At 40.1% G+C, this 20,126-nt stretch overlaps 3 protein-coding genes across 4 annotated transcripts; all 3 read right to left on the reverse strand.

Annotated features, from left to right (window-relative positions):
• Positions 1 to 4: 4 nt before the first annotated feature.
• opn9 (opsin 9) lies at positions 5 to 7,048 on the reverse strand. Its single transcript, XM_069695496.1, is given in 10 exon segments — positions 5 to 936; positions 1,014 to 1,094; positions 3,225 to 3,339; positions 3,458 to 3,596; positions 3,924 to 4,063; positions 4,220 to 4,322; positions 4,325 to 4,357; positions 4,676 to 4,742; positions 5,583 to 5,631; positions 6,999 to 7,048. Coding segments are annotated over 10 exon segments (870 nt in total). The 3' UTR covers positions 5 to 843.
• Positions 7,049 to 7,101: 53 nt separating this feature from the next.
• Positions 7,102 to 12,560, reverse strand: gapdh (glyceraldehyde-3-phosphate dehydrogenase). Its single transcript, XM_069695673.1, has 12 exons — positions 12,462 to 12,560; positions 11,938 to 11,983; positions 10,220 to 10,319; positions 9,761 to 9,867; positions 9,527 to 9,617; positions 9,307 to 9,422; positions 8,963 to 9,044; positions 8,713 to 8,864; positions 8,335 to 8,413; positions 7,759 to 7,842; positions 7,578 to 7,675; positions 7,102 to 7,484 (listed from the first exon to the last, which is right to left on the reverse strand). The coding sequence occupies exons 2-12, from the start codon at positions 11,958 to 11,960 to the stop codon at positions 7,415 to 7,417; spliced, it is 1,002 nt and encodes a 333-aa protein (XP_069551774.1). The 5' UTR covers positions 11,961 to 11,983; positions 12,462 to 12,560; the 3' UTR covers positions 7,102 to 7,414.
• Positions 12,561 to 17,650: 5,090 nt separating this feature from the next.
• On the reverse strand, positions 17,651 to 19,681 carry nppcl (natriuretic peptide C-like). Of its 2 annotated transcripts, none has more exons than XM_069695675.1 (3): positions 19,468 to 19,681; positions 18,611 to 18,765; positions 17,651 to 18,388 (listed from the first exon to the last, which is right to left on the reverse strand). In XM_069695675.1, the coding sequence occupies exons 2-3, from the start codon at positions 18,707 to 18,709 to the stop codon at positions 18,092 to 18,094; spliced, it is 396 nt and encodes a 131-aa protein (XP_069551776.1). In that variant the 5' UTR covers positions 18,710 to 18,765; positions 19,468 to 19,681; the 3' UTR covers positions 17,651 to 18,091. The 2 variants fall into 2 exon arrangements, with proteins under 2 accessions (XP_069551776.1, XP_069551775.1); XM_069695674.1 differs by having other exon boundaries at positions 18,611 to 18,782; positions 19,468 to 19,680.
• Between the last annotated feature and the right edge of the window lie 445 nt (positions 19,682 to 20,126).

Consider the following 20,126-nt stretch of genomic DNA (forward strand, 5'->3'; position numbering starts at 1 on the left):
CTATCTATCTATCTATCTATCTATCTATCTATCTATCTATCTATCTATCTATCTATCTATCTATCTATCTATCAGACAGCAAGAGTACTTGATGTGGATCCTCTTAGATCTCTCCTTGTCTTCTGTCCAACTACACTGCAGTGTATCTCCATGTTGCCTCGAGTGTCCATTGGGACAAATTACAATGCATCGGCCCCCAGTGAAATATTCCCAGACCAGGAGATTGTTGTTGCTCCATCACTGCTCCCTCTGTTGCTGATTTTTCCATCTACAGACAGGGACATGGGATTGCTCCTTCTGCCCCAGCACTGGCAGAAGGAGAAGCTGCTGATCCCTCACAGAGAGGAGGAGAAAAAGAGACCTGTATTATATGTCAAAAATCTAAACAGGCTTTATTTTTCCTGTTAAAAAAAAGAAAAGAAACAGTAGCTCATGTTCCTTACTTTCACATAAACTCTCCTTTGTGCTCTGCACTTGCCTCCTCTCTGCCTTCTCTCGGCCAAAGAGCATCTCACAGAACTTCCTGTTCATGATCTGGTAGATTAAAGGGTTGATCATGCAGTGAGACTTGGCATTGCAGGGATCAAGGTGACCACAGGAGGAAGACTGGAGAAAAGACCGGGGTCTCAGAGTGGGACCAACCGTGACCTCACTCAGGCCTGAGCTGGGGTTCATGGCGGCAGTGTTACTCCACCTATCCTCAAGATTGTAGTGAATTTGTCTATAATATTTTGTGACAGTCCAGTTGAGCAACAAAGGGGCGTCCAGGATCTTCAAAGGTGCTTGAAAATATGAGTCCATGCCACTGGACTCCACCACAGTCTGTAACAAGCTTTCTGCCTCTTAGTCATCTCTGAGATTCAAGGCAGAGATCAGAGACATACTGGCATAAGGCATCCAGGTCAGCAGGAAGGTGGTGCACACCACTGCAGCCATCTAAAATAAACACATGGTTTATTTTTGCTGTGGGATATACATCAGGGAATTATAAAATCACTCTCAGTAGGCCCTGCCTTTGCAAGTCTCAAGACTTTGCTGGAGTTACTGACAAAGGAAGATGGTATGGATGCCATGGTCCGATTAGATCTGAAGACCTGCAAACAAGAGCAATAGTTAATGCTGTGTTGAGTGACAAAGAAGAAAAAAAAAACATAAAACCGCCACCACATGCCACCAGATGATTCAGTGAGTCTATGAAACTCCACTGGAGGATGGAAAAACTATTCTCTCAAAATGTTTTTCCTTGTTTGGTTCTTTGATGGTGGTGGAGAGAGCTGTCTAACACTTTAGTGCAAAATCTCCCAGAGGTGTTCAATTGGGTTGAGATTTAGTGACAGTGAAGGCCACAGCATTTGATTTACATCATTTTCAAACCATTCAGTGACCCCTCCGGCCCAGTGGATGGAGGCTCTGTCATCCTGGAAGAGACCACTCCCATCACAATAGAAATGTTTTCATCACAGGCTTATACAGTATTCTCTGCCAATGTCACATTATGCTTTGCCCAGGCATGTTTGAGGATAGGCACAAAAACTACTTGGTTAGAATTAGGGAAAGATTTCTTCAAGAAAATCCATTGCTTTCTCTTTGACTCACATACATGATCGTTTTAAAACCCTGAAAATATAATTTGATACTTTGCTGTACTGTACTTTGTCTTATATAACCAGCGCTGTGTGGTTACTCATTAGTGATTGACTGAGATGCTGCCCACTGTTGCACGTTGACATCTGTGATTGGAAGAGCAGGCAGTTTGGCTCACCAGCATTTCTAATTTTGATGCCAATATTACATTACATTAAGCTGACGCTTTTATCCAAAGTGACTTACAACACACTGATGGCACAACATCGGGAGCAATTTTTTTTTTTTAGGGTTCAGTGTCTTGCTCAAGGACACTTAGGCATGTGGACAGGAGGAGCTGGGGATTGAGCCATCAACCTTCTGATTAGTTTGCAACCCACTCTACCAACTGAGCTACAGCCTCCCTCCCAATATGCAACTCAGAGTGCTGCATGAACTGTTGTTCTGTGTTGCTGTGGTTTGATCTAACCAGCTGGCCGCTGTGACTCTGAGGCACTCTGATTGGGAGCTGGCCAGGTTCAGCAGCTTGTATATTAATGAGTACATTAGGGACATGTTTGGCTTTCCTGTCGTTTGTTTGTTTGTCACTTGAGAGTTTATCTGTCCTTTTAGCTTTATGTTTGACCAGAAAATAGAGGTTACATATCCTCGTCTTACCTGCAAAACATAACTCCAAGAAGTTGTTTGTTGTATCTATTTTTAACAGCGTTATAGGGCAGTGGTCTCACCTCTGGACCAACATTTTTCCTTAGTCATTTATTTGTGACCTAAATTTTTGAGCCTTTCAAATTCATTTCACAAAAAATGGTGATAACTTCATGAGATGAAATAATGACTTCATGCAGTGTTAAAGCATAAAAAAAACAAAAGTGCAACTAGGGCTACAAACCCAGTGAAATAAAAAGACCGGCATATATGCCTTTCAGATAAATTTAAACTGGTGATGCTCATCAGGTTCCAAGAATCTAATTTGAACTGTATGACATATATTAAATTAAAAGGCAGAAGTAAATAAAAAGGGTAGATTTATGTAATCCTAACCCTGTTTACAAAAGCTCTGCTGAGAGCTAAATTAACATTGTTAGTTTTGGTTATTACAATCATGCAAACATCTACTGCATGCATGCTGGTAAATGTATGGGTTGAAAGAAAAAGCGCAGCAGTAGAAGTTCTCTAAACTTCTAAATAAAAGTATGATCTTTTTTTCCTCAACTCCATCAGTGAACCACTCAAATTGCCACAGGAACCAGTTTTAGGTTGTGACCCACCAGTTGAGAAACACTGCTTTAAGATGCATATTCTTAAATAAGGTCATAAAACTGTCACAAACTTACTGCCACACATTGAATCTCAGGGAGAGTTGCAACTTTCATCTTCAACACAAAATGAATTTAAAAAAGTGACTAATGCATTAAAACAAAATACAGACTACAGGCAGAGCTGCCAAATCCATCCAAAAAAACATGCACCTTAGGTCAGGTTACCTGGCGCCGCGCTAGTGGCAGCCTGCTGCAGCATCTCCCCCTGAGAGCCCCCCTGCTGTAGTGAAGAAATTTCCCCTCGGGGATTAATAAAGTGTATAAAATAAAAAAATAAAAAAAATCCTCCATTTTATGTTACAACGGAGCAGTTGTCCTTACCATCAGCAGGATGGCCAGATATGAAGTGATGATGATGAGTGCAGGAACTCCGAAGCACAATGTCAAGACGAAGAAAATATAGATTCTGTCACTTATAGACGACTTCATTCTCCACCTTGAAACAGTGACATTGGTAGACTGGTTTTCATTCACATGTCTGTCTGTAAATCAGAGGACAACACAGTCATCTGCAGACATTTGTACAGGTGAAGAAAAATTAATCCCTGGATTACCAGTTGATGGTGCAGCTAATCCCATATGGTTCTGGTCCTTAACTTCCAAAACCAAAAGCAGGCAGTAAGGCCCAGACCGAAGAGTAAACCCACACCAGAGCAATGGCCAGGGACACATGGCGCCTCTCAATCCATTGACCTAGAGAAGCAAGAAGCATGAAAACCACCTAGCGACTATCAAAGCAATGTATGTGTGTAAAAGGAAAATTAACACTTGGGAAATCTTGACATTTCAGACACAGATTTAATTGCCCTGTTAGTGTTACCCAATCAATCACCTATTGATTCATGAGTGAGTCATTATCTAAATCAATACACTAAAGAAGGGTCTTTTACAGACTTAAATAAGAATGTAAAGTTTTGTGTAAAATCTGTGTAGCCTTGGAAACGAGAGAGGTGGATTTAGACCTCAGTCAATCTGGGTTGTACATTTTAGGTTTGTTTGAGTATATAATCTCAGATTTACCATATCTTAAGCAGCAGATCTTCAGGCAACGGTCCAGGGAGATGAGACAGGTGGTGAACAGAGAGCTGATGCCAAACACAAAGCCCTGAATGCCGTACCAGAGGCACCCTGCTTCCCCAAACACCCAGGCGTGACACAGGCTGGCAGAGCAGAGGGAGAAGAAGAGCTTCAGTCCTGGCACTTAATCGATCATCAGCTTCTGTCTTTGACTAACTAGATGTCTGTATTTAACACACAGTGTTATCAGCCTGAGTTCATGCCTTGCTGCTTGCTGGAAATAACAAACATTTATATACCTGGAAATAATGAAAAATGGCGCTCCCAAGAGGCTGAAACCAAAATCGCAGAGAGCCAGATTGATGGTCAAGAGCTCTGGAGGGCTGAGATTCTTTCTTTTCTACAGTGGACTAACAGCACTGTGCCATTCCCCAGCGCTGAGATGACACCAGGAGACAGGGGAAAATGAAGAACATCAATGCAGCTAAAAGTTTTAAATGAGAAAAATAGGAATTGTTTCAAGAATGATAATAAAGATAATTTTCCATTAAGTAGCAACTTGGGATGGATGGATGGATGGATGGATGGATGGATGGATGGATGGATGGATGGATAGATAGATAGATAGATAGATAGATAGATAGATAGATAGATAGATAGATAGATAGATAGATAGATAGATAGATAGATAGATAGATAGATAGATAGATAGATAGATAGATAGATAGATAGATAGGACATGGAGATAGTCTGACCTGTGAAGATTAGGAAGACAGCAACAGCCAGGTCTGCAGAAGGGGACAGCTGGGAGACGAACAGTGGCTGGACGAATGAGGGGACAAACCCGGAGTCTGTGTGTGAGCCATTACCTCCCATTGATGCACTGCACTGATCCCAAGAGATACAACTCAATTCCCCTCAAGGTCTTTTTCAAATGTCTCATTTCCAAGAATGGCTGACTGATGAGCGTAAATACATATAGACAGAAAACCTGAAAACATAATGCCTGCCGGCCTGGAGGCAGGAAAGCATGCTCATTTCTCTCTCATCTCTTTGAGTTCGTTGGAGGCAAATACTTCTTCTGACATCGCAAATGAATGAGTTACAAAAAAAATACCATCTTTTCAAAAGATGCTTATAAATAAATGTAACTGACTCTTCTTGTGGCAAGTTTCTAAGTAATTTGCAGCTATAGAGGGAAAACTGTACATTTCATCTCGCTTCCTGCTGATTGGTAATGATTCACAGTCATAATAATAACTGCTGTTTGTCAAAGTGTAGAAAAAAAGCTGTGAATCATACTCATATTTATTTTTATATTTCAAAAACTGTTATTCAAAGGGAAAAATGTATATTTTATTTCACATGAATGAAGCATAAAAACTGTAAAACAAAGATGCCCTTGTCAAGCATTTGCCCCTTCAGGGCTTTTACATTCAGAAAAATCATCATTTTCTGATGCCCCCAGCAGAGGGTCAGTCTCATGAGTGACACAGGGGTCAACAGGCTAATAAGGTCAGTGAGAACAGCCAAATCAGGACAACAGACAATAAAAATTCATGGATTCGTCTCTAAAATCTGTTTCTTAAAAATGTCTCACCTCTTTATGAAGCAAACAGGAAAACATTTTAGAATCAGGCTAAAACAAGCATCTCACCTCACGTTTTCTCTTGTCCGTCTATTTTTCCTCTCTGTTCGTCTGTCAGCTTTTCTTCACTGCAAATATCCTCTTATATTTTCCTTCAAGCTCTGAAGTCTGAAGCATCTTCTGTAAATCCATGTAGCATTCCTCTGACGAGCTGGAGAGAAAATGTCCTGCGAAATAATTTGGCTTAGAAATGATCAGTGGGAGGGACGCCAACCAAGAGACAAAGACAGATAGCGGAGGATATTTCAGGGTCTTAAACCTCTTTTCTTCCTTTTTAATCTCCTCCTCTGACCGTTGTTTTCTTCCACTGATAGATTTTCCTGAATTCACACTTCAGTTTAGAAAATTTAAACAAAGATTGATAGGTCAGAAAATACTGCAGGCTTCAAACTGAGCTTTGGTGTCTGATCTTCAATTTGGATTTAATTAAAGTAATGCCATTTCTGATATTTAACTTAACACACACAGCATCTAACTGATGTTAAGTCTGAGCTCTGGAAACTTTATCCAATCACTGAATGACCAGTGTTATAGCGCATCCTGTATGTGTCAGAGCAGTGTCCCAGAATAAATCCTTCTCTTTTAAACTTAATCTCATCCATCATGATCAGTAATACAAACACATCACTTAGTTTGAGAGACTTTTTCTTCCACTAAAATCAGCAGACCTTCTAATACTTTTTTACTCTTTGTTTTATAAGGAATAATATATAAGGAGTATATATTCTTCTTAAATCAGGCTGTTGTTACACCTAAAGTATGCAAAAAAAAAACCTTCTAAAATGTATCAGTGTATGATTTTCAACTATATTTGGCCTCAGGAACATTCCTCTTTAGTGTCCAGCAGTAATTCTGCCAACACAGAGGGGTTGCATTATCCCAGTTACCACTTTTCCATGTTCACTTGAGCATACACAAAACAATATAAAATAAAACTATGGGTGATAAAGGAATTATGAAAAAAAAAAAATATATATATATATATATATATATATATAGAGAGAGAATCAGTGCACAAAAATACATAAGCAGCTTCTTTTTTTTGGACAAAAGTTTTGTAGATCAGAGATATCAATACAGATGGATCATTGAGAAAAGTTTCAAAAATAACCCATTACTGTATATCACCAGAAGGTTTGCTTCCTAAAAAGCTGCAAATCGAAGAGTAGACTTCTGTAAACGTGTGTTAGCCATGCTACAGCTCTGCCCTGACGGACCAGATCTTGAACAGGTCCAAAGAGGGAGGGGAAATTTTAAAAATTTAAATAAAAAGATCATGCAATGCCTTTTCAGGGCTGGTGCAGGAATTCATTCAAGTCCCACGTAATAAAGAGTCCAGGCAATTAAACCACTGTCATTGTATTCCCACAGGAGGAAATTGATCAGGTAATTGGATAGAAAACTTTTAACCATTTGCCCAAGTCACTGACCCACGGCAGAACCCATCTCCAAATATCAGCGGTAATCCCACCGGAGCCATTTCTATTTCAAGTCATTCTTTGCGATGACACAAAGAGGAGAACTGAGGCGTAATTCTCACAAACAAAGGACTTTATTCCACCACTGACTGTAGCACCTTAGCACTACAGACAGGCAAAAACTCTCACACCTTCACTCCATCAAACACAAGAACAGAACTTAATAAAAAAAAATAATTGGTCACCAATTTAAATCTTTCATTTGCTCTATGTGGGACTTTTCCTCAAGTGTATAATTTGGGTCGACAAGCTGATGGAAACGGGCAGAGTCACAGATGGTACAACATCTTATTGTACATTCATAACTCTGGATTCAGGAGAATGTGGGTAATGTGACACAGGGCAGTGACCATCATCAGCTGGTTGGTTTACTCCTTGGTAGCCATGTGTGCCATCAGGTCGCACACACGGTTGCTGTAGGCGAACTCGTTGTCGTACCTGGTAGAGGAAAAGAAAAAAAAAAAAAAAAGTCAATATGTATTACTGGGAATAGATGTGAGGACATGAAAGTAATCAATGCTGAAGGCGCACCATGAGACCAGCTTGACAAAGTGGTCGTTGAGGGCGATGCCAGCGCCAGCATCAAAGATGGAGGAGTGGGTATCACCATTGAAGTCTGTGGAGACGACCTGCAGGAGAGTGAAGAGAGTGTCACGTTAACAAGCAGACCAATCGACAAAACCAAAACGATCGGAGACCGCTCAGATCATACCTGGTGTTCTGTGTATCCCAGATAGCCCTTCATGGGTCCTTCAGCTGCAGCCTTCACGACCTTCTTGATGTCATCGTATTTGGCCTGTAAAGAAAATACATTTTGTTTGTATTTTAAAAGAAAAACACAGGAAAAAAGTACTGTAGACATGAAGTTACTTTTGCTTTTACATGTAATGATGATGCAACATAATGTGCTACAAGCATTGTGCCAAAAAAACAAAAGATGAGATGAATGTGAGATGTAGGTTAATATAATGTGTGATGTGTTTGTGAGGCTGACCGGTTTCCTTTTACAAAAAAGAAAAGAAAAAACAAAAAGATATGTACAATAAGTTTTAACAAAATGAAAAAAGAAGCAGACAGATGTGTATTAAAAGGGGTCTAGGTGAAATAAACTACATGGCCTCATCACCATGAACATGAAGCTCTACGGTAAAGAGGAATAAGTTTGCCTACATTGGAAATACTTGGTGGTGGGAAAAATTCAGTTGGTTTTAGCTTTTTCATGGAATTTGTTGACAGTAAAAACTTACTTATCAGCTAAAATTAATTTGAGTAAATTTGCACGACTCACGGGTTTCTCCAAACGGACTGTCAGGTCAACCACTGACACGTTGGGGGTGGGGACACGAAAGGCCATGCCGGTCAGCTTGCTGTAAAATATATATGCATGTTTTTTAAATAAACAAAACATTAGATTTTAATGATGAATTTGTCACTTTTCTGGTATTGCAAAGACATATTCAGTAAAGTATTGAAAGGTCTTTTTTTTTTTTTTTTTTTTTTTAAATTTAATTAAATTGAATGAAATCTATTGTCCAGAATACAACTTCTATATAAAGTCATGATGTTACACACTCCGGTACAGTAGGTGGCAGCATGTACCCTTAACACTGGTTTGTAGTCAGCCAGAAAAACAAAAGAAGTAAAGTAGTGTGTTTTTGACACTGACCCGTTGAGCTCGGGGATGACCTTGCCAACAGCTTTGGCAGCACCAGTAGAAGCGGGGATGATGTTCTGGCTGGCACCGCGGCCGTCCCTCCACAGTTTGCCAGAGGGACCATCCACTGTCTTCTGGGTGGCGGTGATGGCGTGAACTGTACTCTGATGGACAAAGACCAAGAGACAAAAGGAGGATGATTAAATGTTGATCAACCCTCTCACCACTAAATTGTTCTCGGGTGGAGTGTTTTGAGTCTGACCATCAGGCCCTCAATGATGCCGAAGTTGTCATTGATGACTTTGGCCAGTGGAGCCAGGCAGTTGGTTGTGCAGGAAGCGTTGCTATGGAGAAAGAAACCGCATCAGTTAACTTCATTTTCAAAATAAAAGGCTTTTTCTGTCACACTATGATTTTTTTTATTTTTTTATGACCAATGCATGATCAGTGAAGAAATTTGCAGATCATAGATATTCAATAATAATGTTCTAATAATTGTAAGATTTTCAAACAGCTTTTGGATCATCTTTTTGGTACTGAAAACTTCAGAATTTCCATTTTACCACTCAAAAATAACCAATCTATGACACACTTTCTGATTCTTACCTGACAACCGTGAGGGAGTTGTCGTACTTTTCGTGGTTGACACCCATAACAAACATGGGGGCATCAGCGCTGGGTGCAGAGATGATGACTCTCTTGGCACCGCCCTTCAAGTGAGTCTGCACGTTGTGTTGAAATCATATTAAAATCTTCCTTTTTGCACATCAAATACACTACATAACCAAATTATTTTTAAGGGTTTGGGACTGGATTGAGTACGTACAGAGGCCTTCTCAATGGTGGTGAACACACCAGTGGACTCCACCACATACTGGGCACCAGCGTCACCCCATTTGATATTGGCGGGGTCCCTCCTGCAGAAAAAAATTAAATAAAAATAGAGCAAAAGAGGGTAAGAGTTTGTCTTTTTTGATAATGTGTATCTTGGAATTAAACTGACACGTTCTGCATTAGACAAATTAATGGTTTATGAACAATAGACGGCAGGTGAACTAACTCGTGGAAAACTGTGATTTTCTGTCCATCGATGACCAGCTTGTCTCCCTCAATCTTGACCTCGCCCTTGAAGCGGCCGTGGGTTGAGTCATACTTGAACATGTAGACCTAAAAGATGAGATGAGATAAGATAAGAGGAACTCCTGAGACATATTTCTCTAAAATAACAACAGAGGAGATAATATTTGAAACGAATTTGCATATAAACAGGAATAGTGTGCCTCTGACTCCAAAAACCTTCATTACAAACTGTGAACTCATTGCACTCTTCATCTTGATGGAAATCACAAACATCTATTTTACATTCATCACATTCTTGCATGACTCATTCTCCAGAGACATGACAAGACCCTGAAAGCAATGAAAAAGCCACACATGCATCACTCATGATTCAGCAGCACCTTACTGATGTCTGGTGACAATTTCAAACCTTTCTCCTAAACCAATACTCTTGTCTTACCATGTACTCTAGGTCGATGAATGGGTCATTGATGGCCACAATCTCCACTTTCTTGGAGCTGAAAGCAGCACGGGTCACCAGACGACCAATGCGGCCGAATCTGAAAAGGAAACAGTTGTTTCTAAGTCTGGCCTCTAGATGGCGATGTGACACCGTGCAAGTCTGACCACATTCATGTCTCAGAGTTTCAGTGAAATAAAGGTCCACATACTTAAAAGAAGCTGAAAAACATTCATTAAGTAATATGCAGTTTTTGACATTCAATTGTTCCTCAGAAGAACCTACTTCACTGTAAGTGTCTAACTTTCTCCTTTGTGTGGGAAACAAACACCTCAGGAGACCTGAAACCAGTTGACGAAAGGGCAAAGTTCATGAGGAGGGGCCGAGGGAGGTGCGTACTGCACAGCTTATGGCTGCACAGCTCTCGCACTTTCCTCTCTGGGGGCTAAAGTCGAAATCAACCTCCACCAGTGTGGCAATCCTAGTGACGACACTGCACTGTTTGATCAGTGGACAGGTTACTATTTAACCACAGGTCCAAAATCTTGGCAGATACCCTTTGTCCTCAGACTGTGTGCGTGTGCGTTGCATAAAGAACAGATTCATGAAACAAGCACGTAGACTTTAACGTCAGACTATGTGTGTCCTAACTAACGTTTCATTGATTTGTTGTACTCGCTTCAGACAGCAGAAAAACAATCACCTGTCGAATGACCCTCATGTCAAAAGCACTGCCCACATTGTTATCTCCCGAAGGACTAAGGTTCAAAGTTCAAGAAAAACATGAGAACAGGTGGGTGACGGTCAATAGGTTAATGGCCTTCATTTAAAAAAAGAACACTGTTCCTGCTTTAGCTACTGTACAGTGCCACTATTATCAGCCAGTCTGCAGTTTGCCCTACTTTTCAGAGCACAGTGTCAAAACAGTCAACGAAGTGGAGTCATCTGGTATCCTCAGCTGAATACCAGCTGGGATCAGCATGAGCAGGTTGGTCGTTCCTCTATACTGAGGGTCATGAATGCTGTGGATTCTAATGAAGAAGTGTCTTACAGTGTCGAAACACTCAAACTTCAAAAGTAAAATGAACTGAACTGCAGACTGGCACCTAAGATTCAGCATGTTTTTAGTTTTCAATTCATTCACATATCTTACTGCACAGTCAGACCATCAGATTCCTTTAGGGTCCATTCGATACATTTTCATCTTGATACAAAAGGCACAGTTTTGTGAATTCAAACATATATTTACACATGAACATCTTTAACTCTCAACTACAATGTTGACTGTTAGACAACTCAAATAAATACTTGTTATACATCTTTTCTAGTTTCCTCTCTTTATATTTTGTAGTTTATTTTTATTTGACGTTTTTAATTCATCATCCCTTTAAGAGATGCCTTTGTACAATCTTTTATTCCTACCTACTGATACCTGCACACGTTTTTGGTCATGTACATCTGAGTGAGCATATGTGAATACCTTGTGTACACGTCTTGCATTATGATTTTAAAAAAAATAAAAGGGAATAGAGTGTGTATTTTGAAACCTGAACCAAGACAGTCATTTTAGCAAATGAGTGTTAAATACTCCCCATGTGCCCTGATGAGAGGGGTGTGGCACTGTGAGTTAAGTGCAAAATGTAGTGTGTTACAATTTGGTTAATTTAGGGATAATCTGGGTTCATTGTTTAAATGAGGGGATGGCAATGATCTCTTACCCATTGATACCGACTTTCACCATTTTGCCTGGGTTGGTTTAGTCCTCTGGAGGGAAACATGAGAGAAGAAGAAAAATAATATTCACTGTTAAATATTGATATGGCAACATTTATGAATCCATATATTAGCTTTCACTTTATCACAGACAGTAGATGGTGCACCGATATAAACATAGACTTAAAACACAACATGCAAAAGCACGAATAAAGCTATCTGTGAACACGGTCCACAAAACTTTCAGTTCAAATCTGCAGGGTTTTTTTCCTCGAAGTTACAACACCAGAACTTTTCCTGCAAGTGTAGACATAACCAACAAAATCTAAATTTTATACGTAGCTAGACTCAGTCTGACAAAGTGAATTTCTATCCACATGTGCATTAAAATGAGGCTCAGTGGAGCTCGTGCAGACTGTCCCCAGATGATCGAAGTCAAGGTATTCAGTCATGCAGCCTGAAGCTGCTGAAGCCCTGCAGCTTCCTGTCGATCTCTGGCGCAAGGCATTACATTATTTGAGATATTTACCGTTTGTGAGAAGCCTCTGTCTGTCTTGCGACTCCGGGTGTGAGTGGGGAAGAACAAAGTTTAGCTGTGTTTTTATGATTGACCGGAGTTTAAGACCACGCCCCCTCAGGGGTCAGCCCTCCTCACCCCGCCCACTCTGAATGTCAAGGTCGTCTGCTCCACAGATTGTAGAAAGGCCCCTGCACCAGAGAAGCTTCTGTCTTATCATCCCATTTCTGCTGCTAATTATAGGCTTTAAAATACGTGAGTAAAATTTACTTAATTTCCTTTTCCTGTGCCATCACGCCTGTTTTGTGCTTCTACCTTCAAGAGGTCTAGATATAGACACCAAGACATTACAGTACTCAGATAGTGCATTGAAAAAAGAGAGGGGTCCCTCGCTGACCTTCTCAGTAAGTACAGACACACAGAGGGAGCAAATGAGAGATCAAATCGCTGTCTTCCTGACTCTGACATTTAATGTCCAAAGACCATGACCCTAATTCGACTACTCTTTTTTTTTCTGCTGTCCCATCCCTTCAAGAGGTGAGCCTGAGTTACTGAACATGAACACATGATTGCTGCGCATGTGCAGAGGAATCTGTCTGGTTTCATGTACACAGTGAACTTGTTACTTTGCCAGGTTAATACATTACATTTCATTTAGCTGACGCTTTTATCCAAAGCGACTTACAATAAGAAATAATAATACGAAAATACGAAAATAATCTAATGAAACACAAGTTATTTTGTATGAATAAAAGTGCTCCTCACGAGGTCCCATTAAAGCATCATGCTGCTGCAAGATTAACGAGCTTCACTTTTCTTCCCCGCACATGAAATATGAAAAAATATGACAAGGCCCAGCCATGTCAGTTTATTTTTTTTGATTTTATTTTATTTTTCTGGCAATAATGTTGACAGAGGAAAATGAAGCACTCCAGAGGCTATTAAAATTTGTTAAATCTTAATATTCAGCTGGTCTAATATCATATACACTGGGCCTCAGCAGGCAGTCCAGAGACAGTGAATCGAAACCTCAGCCATATCATGGCATCTTCTCACCATGGCAGACCTTAAACTTTCAACACCTTATAGATATAATTAGACAAAGTATAATACAGTGAACCCTCGTTTTTCGCGGGGGTTACGTTCCAAATAGAAACCGTGATAGGTGAAATCCGTGAAGTAGTAACCTTTATTTTACAATTGAAATAGATAGAACTGGACATTAAATATATCTACGTTACATATAGTCGTAATGTGATTTCAATGCACGATGCAAATCCGTGAAGCAGCGAGACCGTGAAAGGTGAACCGCGTTATAGCGAGGGTTCACTGTAATTAGTATTTGCATTTTCTGCCTCAGCAGTTCATGTATTCATATATAAGTTGCAGCAGGCTGCAGACATGTTGCTCTGCACTAAAGCTGGGCAGCGATGGTTTATTTTATGGCTGCTGACCAATAGTCCAGACATAGCTGAACTACCACAACCCTAAGTGCATGCATGCCAATGGTGGCCTCTGCTTTGCAGCTTAAGGTCAAAGAGGGGAAGTAAAGGTCAGGCTAAGATTAGACACCGGCTGGCTAGTCAACACTTGGGCCATGTTATACTCTCAGTACTGTAAATGCTGCCTCATAGAGATCATATGTTCTTTCTATATCACAACAGTTAAACTCTTCCCACTGTAAAGAGGAAAGTGACCGGCCATGGAATAAAATATCTTACAAAATGATTATTTTACTTCAGTTAAAAGGTCACTGCAAGGTGGTAGCTGAGAAACGTTTTAAAACAATATTTATTTAACTTATTTGCCTAATGTAAATATGTTAATTTCAGTTAATTAGAAAGTACTCCAACAGCAATAGTATGCAAACTGCACAGTCTCCACTTTTCTGATCTGTGTACAATCATGTACGAAACAGAGGTCTTCAAATACACTTATAGAACTTGTATCCGGTAATAATGTTCAGTACAAAGTCCAGATGGCAGCTATAGTGCAAGGTAATAAACAGATGAAAAAAGATAGACTTCTACTGCCATCTTGTGTCGTTGTACAAAACCACATCTAATTTCATTTTTATGTTAATTTTCAAAATTCAACCAAAATATTATCAAATTATTCAACTCTGCTGAGTATGTAAGTGTTTACATATCAAATATTTTCAGATGATCAAGAATTGTGCATGATGACCAAAATTAAAACTGCAAGCAGAGATATGTGTGCCCTGACATGCTACATGTCGGGGATCCAGCGGGTCGAGGCCGCCGGCTCCCCGACGTGCAGCACACGAGGGTCGGCATATTCCCGCTTGCAGTTTTAAAATTTTTTTTCTCAAACTCGTTTTTTATTCTTCTTAAAAAAATTGCCTTTTTTTTTGGGCAGCTTTAACACCTTCAAAAACTCATGAAAGTTGGTGCCTGACGCATGTGCAAAGTTTCGTGAGATTTGGAGCATCGTTTGACCTTAAACATCAACTTCCTGTGTCACGGCGAAACATCAAACTTAGTCGCATTACCCTGACTATACTATATACAAGAATGACTTTTGGGTCACTTTTTGGACAACATGCTATAGTATGACTTTTTAGAGTACGACCTTTTTCTGAACTGACATGCTTGCTTCAGGTGGGGATCAAACCCAATTACTTCTAACTGAGGCGACTGCTCTAACCACTGCTCCACTGTGTCCCACTATAGCACGTCATCCAAAATGTGGAAAAAAAAAGTCATAAAGGCATGTCATCCAAATTATGAAAAAAATAAGTCATACTATAGCATGTCCTCAAAAGCACAAAAAAAAAAGTCACTGCATTACAGGCAAAGTGGTGCAGTGGTTAGTGCTGGTGCCTCTCAGTCAGAAGGTCATTGGTTTGATTCCTGCTGGAGCCATGCATGTCATGTTGTCTGAAGTATATATAAAAAATTTAAAAAAAACTCATCCAATAGCATGTAGTTGAATTTCCAGGTTCTAACAATTTCACATTTTTGACTTTTTTCGTACTATAACATGTTGCCCAAAATATTTTTTTTAAAAAGTCAAAATTTTGAAATTGTTGGAAATTTTAGAACCTGGATATTTTGAAATTCAACTACATGCTATTGGATGAGGGGTTTTTTTTATACTTCAGACAAGATTAAATTTTTTAGACCTGCGATGCATGGCTCCAGCAGGAATCAAACCAATGACCACCTGACTAAGAGGTACCAGCACCAACCACTGCACCACTTGCCTTTGATGCTATTATTTTCTTTTGTCCTTTTGAGGACATGCTATAGTATGACTTTTATTTCATATTTTATACTATTTTCATACCACAGCATGTTGTCTGAAATATGAAGTCAAAAAAAAAATAATAATAAAATTATACTTTAGACAACATGACTAACCACTGCACCACTGTGCTTGTGATGCTCTTACTTTCTTTTGTCTTTTATTTCATATTTTGGAAGACAATGCATTCATACTATAGCATGTTGTCCAAAATGTGACAAAAAAAACTCATAATATAGCATGTTGTCCAAAATATTAAACAAAAGTCATACTATAGCATGATATGGAAAAAAAACGTGATTGCCAACTTTCATGAGTTTTTGAATATGATAAAGCCGCCAAAAATGCAGTTCTTTGCGGAGAAAAATAAGGAACGAGAATAATAATTCCTTGGATAACAATAGGGCTTTCGCACCATCGGTGCTCAGGCCCTAATAATGTGCTCTGTACAGATTAATCAAAGGTAGAGTTGTTTGACTACAGTAACAGTAGACATGTTTGATGCAGCTCAAAACAGCCTCTCAGGAGAAGAACCTCGTATCAACTTTGAAGCACAGTGGTGAAAATGTTATGGTTTAGGGTTGCTTCACCGCCTGAGGGATTGCATGGCAGCTTGTGGCCATTTATTCAACTATGAATTCTCCACCATATCGAAAACGGCTTGAAAATATTGTGAGGTCATCTGTCAGACAGCCGACATTGAACCGGGAATGGACTTTTCAACAGGATGACCATCCTCAACACCCAGCGAGTTTACCAAGAAATGACTCAGAAAGAAGAAATGGAGGGTTAGGAGATGACAGTAAAGACGGCTTAGTCCCAAGTGAATTGCAACACATTAGAAACCGTAAAATACACAAAATGAGCTAAAGTTGAGCATCCTAACCCTACACAACAAAAAAAGATTAAAAAAAATAAAATAAAAAAAGACAAGGCAATAAACTCACTTCTAATTTTAGAAAAACAGTAGAAAACAGATGAAACCAAAAAAATGATACCCAGCAGGATCAAACCTGGGCTGCTCACTTGGCAGATCTATTTATAACATCATCACACAGGCACATGTTGGCTGGTTGGGAATGGAGACGAAGGGAGATGGGGCAAGCCGGCCTTTAACATGCAAGCTTGCAGGCTGGAACCAATCAGCTCCCTACAACACAATCACAAAGACATGTTCAGTCAGATGAGCTCACCTGCAGTCAACAGCACCAGAGCAGGATCAGCAGAAAGAGGGAGCGACAGGTCCATAGAGATAAATACATCTCGCAACAATGACAGAAAGGGCATTTGAAACAGGCAGTGCATGCAGGGAAACCCTAAAACATCTTGCAACTGAAGGAATTTTGCATGAAGAGTGGTAAAACAATTTCAGCAAGCCGATGTCAGAGATGGTGGAAAAGATGAAAGTTACATTAATATATATATTATTGTTGAGTTAATGATTGAAAAAAAACACAATTTCCTTGTGTTGGTGTTTAAGTATACTACCTTTATCTGTGAGTGGATCAAATGTTTGCTTTTGTCTTAAACATTTCTTAGAAGAAAACGGTTCACGTTTTGTTCAAGCCCTGCTGGTACCCAACTGCTATGTAAAACTGCACTCATCTAACAAACAACTGAAATAGTTATTATTATTTTAATTTCCTTGCACAATGATTCAAGTTTTAAGTTTTAAGTTTTTGTCCAGGGAAGTTTGCTGTGCTGCCAGAGTAAAAACAGTCCAGAATGATGGGGGTAGAAATTAACTTCATCCAACAGCCACAGGAATATTTACTAAATCGTTTCAAGTTAAAAAAAAAAATCTGTCACGATAATTTGAAGCTCCATTTTGAAGGACAAATTGAGATGACGTGTGCCAATAGAGAGTGAACCATCTGGGATTTACGTGTGGGAAAAGAAGTGAATTTCTAATGAGCAAAAAAGTACAACACCACAAATGTCAAATCCATTTATTCATGCAAATCATAAGTAAACATAAAAATAAACTGCAGGATTTACAAGTGCCATCATAATATGTGGATATCCACGTCCATTAAGGCTGTTTTAACACAATCCCCTGACCACAAAATGTCTACACATCTCTACTGCAAGCAGACAGCTAAGAATACAGAAAGTGCCAGATTACTTAAAAAAAAACAAGCGTAACAATCATTTTATGTAAACGTAGCACACACGGTCTAATATTCACTTTACACATGGAATAAACTGTGAAGCATCTGATCTATACTGGATGAAACATTAGCACTGCAAGTTTACACCATACTACATATAGTCTACACGCGTGTAAACATCCTTCTCTGCAGGTGAATGCCTTTGCACGTGTGGGTTTCATGATAATCTAAGAAGGACGTCACCAGTCTTTATTTTTCTCTCCACTAACAGCCGAGTCCACTCATGGACCCGATTCGATCCAGTTTCAGGCCAAAGCACCCTCGGTTCCATCCCCTCCGTGACCGGTCCGGTTCTGCTCGCTTCTGGTTGGCCAAGGCCCCCTTCAGCAGACGGAGCCAGGGCGTCTCGGGCTGCGTTTGCACGTCAGCCCATTTGGGGTATTCAGCCGCTTTGACCCCAGAGGAGAAGCTGGGTTGCTCCTCCGGCGGGCTGTTCAACAGGTTCTCCAGGTCGTCCAGGGTCAGAAGATCATTATAGCGTTCCAGAAACTGCTCCATAAACTACACAGTGGGAAGAAAAAAAGATGAAATTTAATTGTCGGGGCGTATACAAGGGGAAATAATTCAATCAGTAATACATTTCATCTCCTCTTATTCTTTCCTACTCGGCCTCCCCTCCTCTCTTTGCTCCGCCATTCATCCACTCTAACTTTTTTCTTCCGCTTCTACCCCTTCCTCTCCCCTCCTCACCCCCCTCACCCCTCCTCTCCTCTCCCCCTGTACCTGCACAGCATCAGGAGAAGGATGCAGAGCGCGAGCCTCTGTGATCTCCAGGGGCGTCAGGAGGAGCAGGGTGGCACAAAGCAGCACAGGACACAGCATGGCAGCAGAGACGTGGGGACGGAATCACTGGAGTAGGAAAACTGGAAACACTCCGCCTGAAGAGATTCAAATACTGAAGAAATTTAAATATTAGTTAAATTATTTATAAAAAGAAATACAACAAATAACTATTTAGAAAAAAATCGTGTTACGAAGACATTAATTGGAGCAGTGCAGACACGGTTTAATTAGTCCTAAGTCAGGCTCTTTAGGATTTAAATGATGATGATTCATTTTTGGATTTGCCGACGCATATTGCAACACAGTAATAAGCAACACATGTAATGCATATAGGGCGTCTAGCCGAAGCTAATTGTCAGCCCCCGTACCTGATTATGCATAAAATCTAGGTTAGAACAGCCAACAAGTGAGCAGATCAAAATAGAATTGTAATTGAAATGTATTATTTAGTATTTAGCAAAACTTTATGTTGCATTAAATCATTCTCAATTTAAGGGGCAACAATGTTTAAAAAAGTACTAATTTGAAGGTTTTCCTGTTAAATTTAAGATGATCGTTTTTTTGTGATAAAATCTCAATAATGAGGTCTGAAAATGTTGTTTGTTTTCCTTTATAATTCTAACAACAATCTTAATTTTACTAAATGTTTTATGATTTAATTAAGAAATAATTGTTGTAACGGACCATCAGATAATAATAATAATAATAATAATAATATAATAATAACTAAACAATAATGAGCAAAAAAATACAACAAGAATATGTAAACATTTCAAAGAAAATGCGAGCGTGCTCACCTGTTGTTTGTTTTCTCTCAGCTCTGGATGTCTTCTGCTCTCACAGACTCTTCTCCATCTCCCTCGCTCTCAGTTTCTCGGCTACCTCTCACTTGTTGGCACCTGCTTGGAGCATCACTATCTCACTCGGCTGGCTCCTCCTCTTCCTCGCTCTGTGATGGAATTGAAAGGATGGTTTTCTTCCCCTTGCGTCTGTCCCCTTGGCAAAGGCTGAGTGCTGGGGCACCAGCTGGGATGCTGCAGAGGTTTTGTAGAGCCAGAGATGACAGCCCCCCCGCCCGCCCACCCACCACATCATCTTCCTCCTCCTCCTCATCATCTCCTTTTCTTTGGAGTGATGTCATAGCCTTGGAGAGACAGATTGTCATTGCCAAGGTGACTGTGTGTGGTGGGCACTCTGCAAACCAAACTGAAGCCACTGTACTCCACAAGCCAAGGTCAGAGGTCAGCCAAATGGCTCGTCGGTTTGACCAGTGAGTTATTAGGTTGGAGAGTCACGTGTTTTAGTCACGACTTAATCTGATTTATATGTTTCCCATGTGTTAACAATGCTCTTCGTGCATATTAGCCTCGCTCTCTCCCCTTTGTCTCCATGGTCTTTCCCAGCATGCACTGACCTCCCCTCTCTCGCTGGGTAAGTTACAGTCTGTCAGTGCCAT

Source organism: Brachyistius frenatus, unplaced genomic scaffold (genome assembly GCF_029030835.1).
Source record: "Brachyistius frenatus isolate BFR_SWC_R1_liver_20210118 unplaced genomic scaffold, ASM2903083v1 Contig_20, whole genome shotgun sequence".
NCBI lineage: Eukaryota > Metazoa > Chordata > Actinopteri > Embiotocidae > Brachyistius > Brachyistius frenatus.